The sequence below is a fragment of the Triticum dicoccoides genome, chromosome 6B (genome assembly GCF_002162155.2).
Source record: "Triticum dicoccoides isolate Atlit2015 ecotype Zavitan chromosome 6B, WEW_v2.0, whole genome shotgun sequence".
In the NCBI taxonomy this organism is placed as follows: Eukaryota; Viridiplantae; Streptophyta; class Magnoliopsida; order Poales; family Poaceae; genus Triticum; species Triticum dicoccoides.
Window position 1 is genome coordinate 180,986,067 of NC_041391.1, and position 10,821 is coordinate 180,996,887.

General features: G+C 48.9%; 2 protein-coding genes across 2 annotated transcripts; one reads left to right on the forward strand and one right to left on the reverse strand.

The window, feature by feature from the left end:
• Nucleotides 1–341: 341 nt before the first annotated feature.
• Nucleotides 342–4,709, forward strand: LOC119325812. The gene is made up of 6 exons (XM_037599537.1): nucleotides 342–765; nucleotides 1,289–1,421; nucleotides 1,580–1,683; nucleotides 2,289–2,433; nucleotides 2,519–2,659; nucleotides 2,749–4,709. The coding sequence occupies exons 1-6, from the start codon at nucleotides 725–727 to the stop codon at nucleotides 4,327–4,329; spliced, it is 2,145 nt and encodes a 714-aa protein (XP_037455434.1). The 5' UTR covers nucleotides 342–724; the 3' UTR covers nucleotides 4,330–4,709.
• Nucleotides 4,710–4,714: 5 nt separating this feature from the next.
• LOC119321014 lies at nucleotides 4,715–5,371 on the reverse strand (the record flags this gene model as incomplete). Its single annotated transcript, XM_037594877.1, has 1 exon — nucleotides 4,715–5,371. A coding segment is annotated over one exon (300 nt), but the record flags the coding sequence as incomplete, so codon positions are not given.
• Between the last annotated feature and the right edge of the window lie 5,450 nt (nucleotides 5,372–10,821).

The window sequence follows — 10,821 nt, forward strand, 5'->3', positions numbered from 1 at the left end:
TTTCATTTCCATCCGTGTATACATCTATATTTCGAGTTTTTTTACCGTTTAAAAAATCACAGACAAACGGAGAGGGAAGCGAGCTGCCCAAAAGGCACAGAAAAGTGATCCCTGAATTCGTTCCAGAGGGGAAACCCCTGGTTTTTGGCCATGAATCATGGATGTAGAAACACTTTTACATATGGAGGTTGAGATGAAATGGTGGGAGGGAGCCCATCCGTCCACATGGTAACTGCACCACAAATGGACAATAACTGGACGGATGTGCATAAATTTCCAAGAGCAGTTACTCTCTCCCCCCCTCTCTCTCTAGAAGCTGCTGTTCTTCTCCCCATTTTTTTCCTCCAAGAAAACTCCAGCCAATTTCTCCTGCGCGCAACCGCAACAGGAGGAAGCAAGTCTTCTTCGCCACCTGGCCCCTGTTCAGCACCAGCTAACATTAACATTGATTTGTTGGTGTTCCTTCTCCACTACCTCCACCCCCACCCCACCATCTCCATCCCTCCCGCCGTCCTCCCGATTTCTCCCCTTTTCTCCTCCCTTTCTCATGCCTTGACGCCACCATTGCCGGCTCCCCCTCCCCACCGCATCGACATCTCCTCCGCCGCCGCCCACCACTCGAAGCGTAGGCGAAGAGAGAGAGAGAGAGAGAGAGAGAGAGAGAGAGAGAGAGAGCAAAAAGCGGCGCAGGGGAAGGAGGCGGCGGCGGCGGCGGCCATTGGAGATGTTTGATAGCTTGCTCAACTCCAAGTTCCACAACAAATGGTACCACCTTGGATCCCTCCCTCCTCCCCGTCCGTCCGGCTCTGGCTCGCCGGAGCTTCAGATCTTGCTGCTGCTGGGCGAGCCAGCCCGAAATCGAGCGGTCGAGGATTTCTGGCGATGATTTTTGCTCGTCGACTTCTCCGGTGCCAGCGGCCGGCATTTGTTTGATTTCTGGATTGCTGCGGCGGCGGTTCATCTGACGTCCGGATTTTTTCAGTTTCTGAGCTAAAAAGTTGTTTCGCCTTTAATTCAAGGGCTGTTTCTCTGCCTCGCCTACCTTTTCCCCTCTTGTTTGGCTGGAGATTACTACCAGGCCCGATTCGTGATTCGTGTTGCTGCTGCTCGCATGTGTTCGTCCAGCTCTGCTTGCTCTCTGATGGTCTGGGAATCTGTCTTTTGGGGGATTGTTTTGCTTGTTCGAAAAGTTGCTGCATCCGCGATTTGGGTGGATCGCATTTTGTTCAGGCTGTTGCTTGTTTTTTCTTGATCTGATTGCTGGATTTGCTACTGCTGTGTGATGCAGCAAGCACGCGATCAAATGCACCCGGACCCGGCTGGATCTGGTGCGCAAGAAGAAGCAGGCCATGGTGAAGTTCCTGAGGAAGGACGTCGCCGACCTCCTCACCAATAACCTTGAATCGCACGCCTTCGGACGGGTACAGCCTGCACACTCAACCCACCGACTTGCACTGTTTACTAATGATTGTTACTAGCAGTACTTCAATTTGGTGCAAACAGCTGCACTTTGTCTGTAAAAATATTGAGCATGAGATGTCTATATGTGATGGATATTTCCTCCTGTGATGGAATGCAGATGGAAGGGCTGATTGTGGAGATGAACCAAGCTTCCTGCTATGACATGATCGAGCAGTATTGCGACTACATAGGGAAGCAGCTCAACAACCTGCAGAAACAGAGGTATCGCCGATGTTTAAGCTGGGATTGTTGACAAAGGACATGTCGGTCAATGTTGCAACCCCTAGTAATTAAGCTTGGGATCAATTGATGCCATATGTTTCATTCGATTACTGCACGGCAGATGTGCGCACTACATTTTCTGGTGTATGAGGTCTTTGTGATCTCCTCCCGTATATGATGTTTCAGAATTGTTGCTTAGTTGACAGCAATAGCTTGACTCTCTGAATCATTTTTTGCAAAATGCATGACATGCTCCAGTTTTGATCGAAAACCTAAAATGACGCAAATTCCTGTCAGTTTAGCTAATCAACCAACTTAGTATGTATTAGCTATGTTCTGTAACTATTTGCATGGGTTTTCCAAAGTTTTAGAGGATCTTGAAACTGCAAATAAGCATACACTAGCTTTTTTGCAGAGTTGTTCAGTTTACCTGGTCAGTGGGTATGCGCCCAACTTCCATACTAGATGAGTATTGTTCGTGTTTTGCTATATCAGTCCAGCATATTCACCTCTTTCAGAAGTTAGGAATACTTCTGGTGCATTCAGTTATGATTACACAACTTCCTTCTATAGTTGATCACTAATATGTGGTGCTCTATTTACAGTGAATGCCCTCATGAAGCCTTGGAAGCTGTGTCAACTCTGATTTTCGCTGCTGCTAGATATCCTGATTTACCTGAACTGTGTGAACTCAGACATGTATTCACAGAGAAATATGGGGCTTCCATTGAACCTTTTGTTAGCTCTGAGGTGCATACAATGCTGTGATTTTTGTGTTTTGAGTTGCTCTCTTTTGTTGCACCTATGCTGATTAACTTGACCCTTACGTGGACAGTTTGTTCAGAAGCTTCAGAACAAATCATTTACTAAGGAGGAGAAGTTGCAAGTGATTGAAGATGTTGCTGAAGAATTTGTGATCCCGTTTAATACCAAGACATTTGAACAACAGATATCTGGTGTACCTCCAACTAAAAAGGTATGTTTTAGGGAACTTACTGGTTTATACCGCCCATCCTTTTTATTAACAACTCGAACGGTCATTCACTTGTGGTCTTTCTTTATCAGGAACTTCTAAAGAAGGGTTCATTCAACGGCGTAGAGGTTGAAGTATCAGGGCGCAATGGACACAGGGTAGATAAGCATGCTGTGCTTGACAGGAAATCTAAATCTATACCTGATAAGCGTGAATGGAAGCAGGAATTTCAGATAAAACCAAAAGATATTCATGTCGTTCCTGATTACATTGGTCAAGTTGGTGAGAAAAGCAGAAAGAACTATTCAGATAAACCTGTTGAGAAGAAACATTTGGATAGTGATGTGCCTTCTGTGGACATGAAGCGACGGAATGGTCATGAAAAGGAGATCAACAAGGACGAGAAAAAGGGCGGTCAGTCTTGGAGGGAACTGATGAATGCAGAGGAGCTGGATCTTAATGGCTCAAAGAAGCAGGAGGTTGCCATGGCAAAATCTGTTCAAAGAGAAATGAAGAAAATAGTTCCTCCATACACAGACCTAAAGGTAACTGAGGAGAAAGATGGCACCGAAAAGGCAAATGGCAAAGGCTACCATCGGACCCACATGGCTGGTGGCACTGATCATAACTGGGGACATGCTGACTTGGGGCTTAAAACCCTGGGCCTGGAAAAGCAAGAAACTGAATCAGCTGGTACCTTGAATGGCAATGGCAAAACAGTAAACAAGGTTCCTCCATATTCTAAGCCGTACAGAGCGACTAGCGAGAAATCTGCTGAAGAAGATAATAATGGTTTGTATAATCGGGCACGACATCTGGAAGAGTTTGGACAGCCGGTGCAAGATAGGCAGCAAATGCCAGAGAAGCTAGTCAACATGCGGCCTCCCTATGTGAAGCCAAACTCTAGCATGAAGCCCGCGCATGAAAATCCAACAGATCAAGCTGCTAATGGTTACAAGCTCAACGGCTCGGAAGCAACGGGTCACCGGAGAGACGGTCTGGTCAACGATGATGGTGCACCTCGGCCCGTTTCCGTCAGAAGGAAAAGTTCAAGGCCACCAACACACGGTTCTTTGCACGACGAGGCGACCAATGATGAAAAGGTGACAAACCAAACCCCTGGTGGCCGAACAAGGCGTCCAAGCAGCAGGAATGGCTCCCAAGACGACCATGAGCGACGAAAGCACTCGAGCAGGCGTAACGGGTCGACAAGCGGCAGTGACTACCAGACAGAGGAGGATGAGACTGACACTGCGATTGACTTTGGCAACCTCTTGCCCCGAGCGCCTCGGAAGCACCGGAGCAGGAGCGCTCATCCCCGTGAAGGAGGAGGGCACGACGACGAAGAGAGGATGATGGATAAGCTTCTGAGACACTACAGCAAGAAGGGGATGGAGAGGGAGGAGGAGCACAAGACGAGGTCGAAGTCCAGGACCCCTCGGCCTCGAGCAGATCAACCTGCTGATGGCAACAACAGAGATGGAGCGCCCAGTCATCCAGAGAGAACCGCATCTCTGCCTACAGAATCAGGTTCACCGGTGGGGAGGACGAAGGCTCCTGCCCCTGTTCGGTCCACCTCGCTGCAGCAGGACACGTCCAGGGGGAACGTGCACCCGAAGATGCCGGATTTTGACGAACTGGCTGCACGGATCAGCGCCATGAAGAGGGCATGAGTTGCCTGTCACCAGACCTGTTTTCAGGCTTCCAGCACGCCGTGTGTTCTACCACAGCAACAACATCTCATGACGGCGATCGCATGAATCAGAGGATCTCCTGAGGTAGTTGCATGCTTCCTTGGACCTTGGTGGCCCTGTTTTAATCTTTCCTTTGGTGGTATACTTGCATTGCATTGCATTGCTCCCTGTGTGATGTCTAGGGTAGAGAGCATTGGTTGGAGAATTGGAGTGGGCAATTTGATAGGGAATAGTACCATACTATATAGTAGTACATGTTGTTGGGTGCGGTTGTTTGATGTGCTGATGTGCTTACCTGTGAGTGTATAGATGCCGTTATTGAGGCTATACTGAAAATGACGACTCTTCCTTCTTGTTTCTGTTGGTGCTGTGTGCATGTGAGTTTTAAGTTGGTATGCATTTGACATTTCAACCTTGAATTTCTGCCACATGACAGCATTTTTATTAGTCAGACTGGCCACGTTGAGTCGAAGCATTTTTGGGTTGTTTCTCGCAGGAAGGCCGAGCATGTGGCCGTCCGGCGCAATAAACGGCGCCGGCGCCGACGCCGACTGACTTCCTGGCCTAACAATAATCTACACACGCACGTTCTCTTCAGAGAACTTCAAATTAGCTGGGTCAGTACCGAACTAAACTACTACTCCGAACATATAGAAATCTGATGCCGGCCAACTCCGTGGATTCTCCTGACGGAAGAAAGCATGCTAGGCACGTCTCGCAGCTAGCCCAGGGACCTCATCACGCCGACGACGAAATGCAGGATGCGGCTGTCGCCGCCGCCGCCGTTGAGCATGCCGTCGCAGACCAGCCGCTCCAGCCGGGGGTCCCTCGGCAGCGCCCCGCCGTGGTACAGCACGGTCGCCGCAACGGCCGCCGGCGGCCGGCTCGCGACGCACGCCGCCAGCCTCGCCACCGCCCGGAGGAACAGCGGCAGGAGACCCTGCGCATTGGATGGAAAACCCAAGAAGAAATCAGCAAACCAACCAACGATCAGAAACAGAGCACGTTTATACACAGTAAAAAAAATGGATCAAAATGTTCGTGGAAACAGAGCAGCGCTCACCATCGCATGGTCTTCCGGTTTTGCCTCCGGCGGGCGCTTCCCGCGATCGGTAGATATACCTTTTCTGCTCTTCTCCTGGGGCCGATTTGAAGTTATCCCTTTTATACGCGGGCACTCCAAGATAACTAACTGCCAGGCTCTGCTTGCGACGCAAGAATTTCTTAGGATACATCACAGCATTTTTTTTTCCTTGGGACGCAAGAATATTTTGGATAATAAATATGGTTTGGGCGTGAATCTGAAAGAAATGGGGTTTCCATGTGGGGCTCGACGCGACGGGATTCGCTAGGTAAGGGCTGGCGATGGCAGCAACGGACCGGTCGTTGCACCCTAAGCTAGTCCCGTCTATGTAAACTTGGCACGCCTCTAGCTCCAGCTCTCTTGGTTCCTCCACCTTGCATTTTGTTCTTCACAAACAGAAGTTCTTATACATATTATTACTGGTTCTGCTTTGGGACACCAAATATATTTTCTTTAGTGCTGAAATGTATTGTCCGCTTCTTTTTATCGGTTTGGATTTTTGGAGTAATTCTTTGGAGCATGAATTTAATATATGGTGTCAAAACCAAGATGTCTTAAGCTGAAGACCCAGTCAATAAAAAAATAGTTATGGCCTTCAACGACCGATCTCACGTCTAAGTCCTAACTGAGCCTGGACGGGAGGGGAGTATTGAAATATTTTGCACATCTTTGAGTAACTGGCTGGAACATGAATTTAATACTTAGTTTTCTATGGACATATTTCTTACTCCATGCTTGCTTGACGACCCTAAATTTCCTCACGCCACCTCCTTCTAACCCGTACCAACCCCTCTATCTCCTTCCCTCTTTCGATGCACGTCCTCCGTGGCTCGTTGTCCCCTACTTGCCGCCGTCACCTTCGTCTCACTTGGAATGTCGTTGTTGCAACCGACAACGCGCATTGAGTAAGGGTGATGCCTAACACCGACAGAGCACCTTCTCTCAGCTCATGGGACACCCATTACCTTCTGACCATCGTTGTACACCACCTTATCATCATCATCATCATCATCATCTTGTCGGTCAATGATCCTCTTTCCTCTACTCTTTCATGCTTCCTCCTACGTGACCCCTCTAGGGCAACCCATATCTCCCTACCGAATGACATGATGCTTTTGTAAGACCTTTTTATTTATGTAAGAATGGCTCGGAGAACCTAAGTACATATCAAGTTCACAACACATAACAAATTTGTCAATTATAAGGACACACACACACTCACACACACCACAGCCACACCAGCACATCCATGCATACACATGCGTGTTTCCAAACCATAACATTCTAGATCTGGAGCAAAAAGCACTTGGATAAATCACATATTTATCATATGCATCAGAGACGATGGACACATGTAATAGGGCATGCGCGTGAAGATTCGATCTTTATCTTTTTGTCGAAAGAACGAATAAAAACCTTTGACGAAGCACTTTTTGATAAGCTTCCCTGGATGTGGAAAGTTTCTAATTCACGGTATTATGACTATTCGACATGTTTTCCTTGATTTGATAGCTTCCGCTAAAATGACACAAACACGGACTCGAAAAGAGGAATTCACATTCACTATTTTCCCTTTAAAAAATGATTTTTTTAGGAGAAAGCAATAGTAGTTGGATACATCTATCTCTTTCGAATTCTTTGTAGGTATATCTTTGAATGGCCTCGGCTCTACTTGACTTTTCTTTTTGGTGGTGGTAGTGGTGGTGGTGGTGGTGGTGGTGGATGGTCTACTGAACTTCTGAAGTATCGCAGACAAGTAGTTTTTTAAGGCTTAACATACTTCACTTGATTAATTAACGAAGTTTATATGGATACAATTGAGGTTGGGAGGCTACGTAAGCCACAAATGGCACCCTTTAGAAAGGCCTAGAGTATGCTTAGCAAAGCTATGTGCCTCGACATTTAATTTTCTTCCTTCGAAGATGAAGGAACACACCTAAAAATTAGAGGCAGTCACTTCGATTTCACGAACAACATTCCCGTAGAAACCTCTTGTGTCGTTGTTAATATCATCGATTACACCTTTACAATCGGAAGCAATGTCAATCTGACTTAACATCAAATTAGTAGTCAAAGCCATGGCCTCACAACATGCCAAGGCTTCTAGAGAAGTTGGGTCTGTTATACGGGTGAAGAAGATTGCTGAAGAACCAAGTATACTCCATTTGAATTTATGCAACTATTAGAATAAATCTGAGGCGTGCCGTCGATCATACGAGGACCAAGCAATCACATGAGCACGACACCAAGATTTGTTAACGAGGTTCACCGATATGGCTACATCTCCGGGGCCTGACTATGCGCGCTCCTCCCCATGACACCGCTACAATACCGCACCCGGTCACCCTGGACGCCGGCACATGCCGCCGGCTTCCCCTGCGTTCCGATGCTATTATGTTGGCATAGGTTACATCGTGTGTCCACCCTCCCTATATATGAGAGGTCTATGATACAAGTGTCTTATTTGGACACGACTCCATATCCTATCTAAACACAATACAACTACAAGTCCAACTATAACCTACCTTGTACACAATATTCGACACAACTCCAACAAACTCCACCTTGGCGAATATTCTCCACCACTTTGAATTCGTCCATGCGTCAAACTTCCATGTACATTGAACTTGAGTTTATCCCATGAGCACTGCTGCTACTCCAAAGACTCCATATGACTACACCTGCAACTTGTAGTCCCTTTTTTTCTTGACGACAGTTAATACTCGAGCAAAATTAAGTTTCTCATTACTCTACATTATGCTCCCAACTTCCGGAGTATCCGTCAACGCCATCACACACCAATCACTGACCTGCGTGAAAGTGAACAACTCACATATTGGGTGTCACACGTAAGAGTTACCTGAACTCAACATCACCGCTCCTTTCTTGACCGCCTGTCTGAAACTTGAAGGAATTTCACCGTTGCTTGTAGTCATTCTGAGTCAAATTCACAATTGTCTCACCACATGTATGACCACCAGAGCCCTGGCCCGTCTCCATGTCCCGTGCATACCGCACGCCTCGCCGCTATTACCGCGTCGAGTCTCCGCTGTCTCGGTCGAGTCTCAAGGGTCGCGAAACCACACCACTCAACCCCCACTGCAGAGTACCACCGAGCATCACCGACCGATGACGAGTTTCAGGCTTCCATCAGACCACTGGGCTCCAGTCCGAACTGCATGTCACTCGCTTTTCCCCGCTAAATAGGCTTCGACTCTCTGTGCATTTACACCGTAGCCCCTCAATCAACACCAAGTGAAGTTCTCCAGACTCCAGCTCCACCTTCAACATGACTCCATGGTAGATGATCAGTCCACCTTCACGCCCCGTCGACTTCAAACTCTCATGTGCACCGTCTTGAATCAACCCCGCATCATAGTCTTGTCGAAGTCACACAAGCCTCGGGCTTGTGCCACGTGTTTCCACGTCCCAGAAGTCGGTCACCATCAGCATCACGCTCCTATGTCGTCGTCGCCGATCCCGCACCGTCTTCTGTACCAACCGACTTACGTCGATCCCGTCAGACTGCCCAGTCCGACCCAGCCTCGTTCGACTGTATGACACGCTCAAGGCTCCCAAATAGTCTTCCATGAAATTTCCATCCGTCACATAATAATTCCATCTTAGCTGACATGACTTCCCGCAACGCCTTCAAGCATCCATGTTGTGCCAACAAAACTTTCATCCATGTCTGCCATAACCCAAGGTTTTCAGTTCCGTGAGCTTCTCTGCCTCAAACCTGGTACTCGTTGGCGCCATGGTTCTTCGTACAGCTAACACTTTGAAAAAATACCGGAGTTTTCAACACGTGCTCAAGTACACAAAATATAGTAGTAGCAAATTCCTACCAAAATATTTCTTGTACTCACGTGTAGTAGCTCCTAGCTCAACTCCCGATGCTGTTGTTGCTTTGTCACGATGCTCTCCATTGGACTGTCGTATGTTGGACTTTTTCCGCTAGATGTGACCTGTCTCTCGCCGTGCCCACTTGAGGACTCGGTCTTCTTTTTTTCACAAAACAAATCTCGCGTACAAGCTTTCTCCGTTCCTCGATCTGCTCCAGCGAACAAGCTCCCGTTGCCCGATTCAAGCAGCTGGTCCACAGACTTGCTAGCCCAGCTTGGGCCAGCGCACTACTCCTGATGGGTCTCCTGCCATGGGCCGCCAGGCGCCAGATATCCACAGCACGTACGCACGGCAGCCTGACGCTCGCCCGATCGATCCATGTGATCAACCGCCGCACGTCTCTCCTGTACGCCCGCCCAATCAATCCGCCGATTGATCGCCGCACGTCCCTGCCACTCCAACGAGCACGCAAGCATTCCGCTGATCCAAAGCCTGCTCGCCGATTTCGCTGCCGATTGCTTTTTTCAATCTCGCCGAGAACCACACCTCAGCCGGTTGCATCTCAGACTTGATACTTCCTCTAGATCAACAATCCATAACCTCCGGACAACCTAGCGCATGATACCACTTGTTAGAATAAATCCGAGGCGTGCCGTCGACCATACGAGGACCAAGGAATCACACGAGCACGACATCAAGATTTGTTAACGAGGTTCACCGATATGGCTACATCCCCGGGGCCTGACTATGGGCGCTCCTCCCCATGACACCGCTACAATATCGCACCCGGTCGCCCTGGACGCCGACACATGCCGCCGGCTTCCTCTGCATTCCGGTGCTATTATGTTGGCATAGGTTACATCGTGTGTCTACCCTCGCTATATATTAGAGGCCTAGGATACAAGTGTCCTACTTGGACACTGTTGAGTAATGTGATTATATTAGGAAACATAGGTTAGACTAGGAAATATTCTGGCTTGCCTTGTACTCCAAGTAAATCATGTACTCCTATATATATGTCCACGAGGCTCAAGCAATACAACAACGATTCCACCAATCCTCTCTCTCCCTTCTAACATGGTATCTATCGCAAGTCGATCCTAAACCCTAGCCGCCGTCGCTTCCGCACCTGCGCGCCGCCCCCGGGACGGTTGGCCTCCATGACCGCCGTCGGGGGCCGCGCCGCCCGTACCTAGGGTTCGTCCGCCGGCCGTGTTGGCCGGCTGCCCTAGAGAGTCTTTTTTCCCGATCCTTTGATCCGGGCTTTCTTACTCTCACCGGTCGCTTTGATCGGCGTCTACTTTTTGGTTTTCCGGTCTATGTGATCCGGTTTGCGTCGCCCACCGCCGACCCCGTGCACCTCTACTCCAACACCGACGCGATTGGCCGGCTTCTTCACTGACTCGGCAGCCTCGCGCGTCGTCTACGCGTCTGCTCGTCGGTCGCCCCGACTCGGCGGCCTCGCACGTCGTCCGCTCATCGGCCCGCTGGTCGCCCTGACCCGGCGGCCTCGCGTCATGCGGCGGCCCTTCATCGCCACA

Bases quoted from the DNA above. Each gene is read 5' to 3' on its own strand.
- LOC119325812 (XM_037599537.1), top strand. From the start codon at position 725: ATGTTTGATAGCTTGCTCAACTCCAAGTTCCACAACAAATG. The intron at 1,684-2,288 runs GTATCGCCGATG...CTCTATTTACAG, and splicing joins AACAACCTGCAGAAACAGAG to TGAATGCCCTCATGAAGCCT. The intron at 2,660-2,748 runs GTATGTTTTAGG...TTTCTTTATCAG, and splicing joins GTGTACCTCCAACTAAAAAG to GAACTTCTAAAGAAGGGTTC.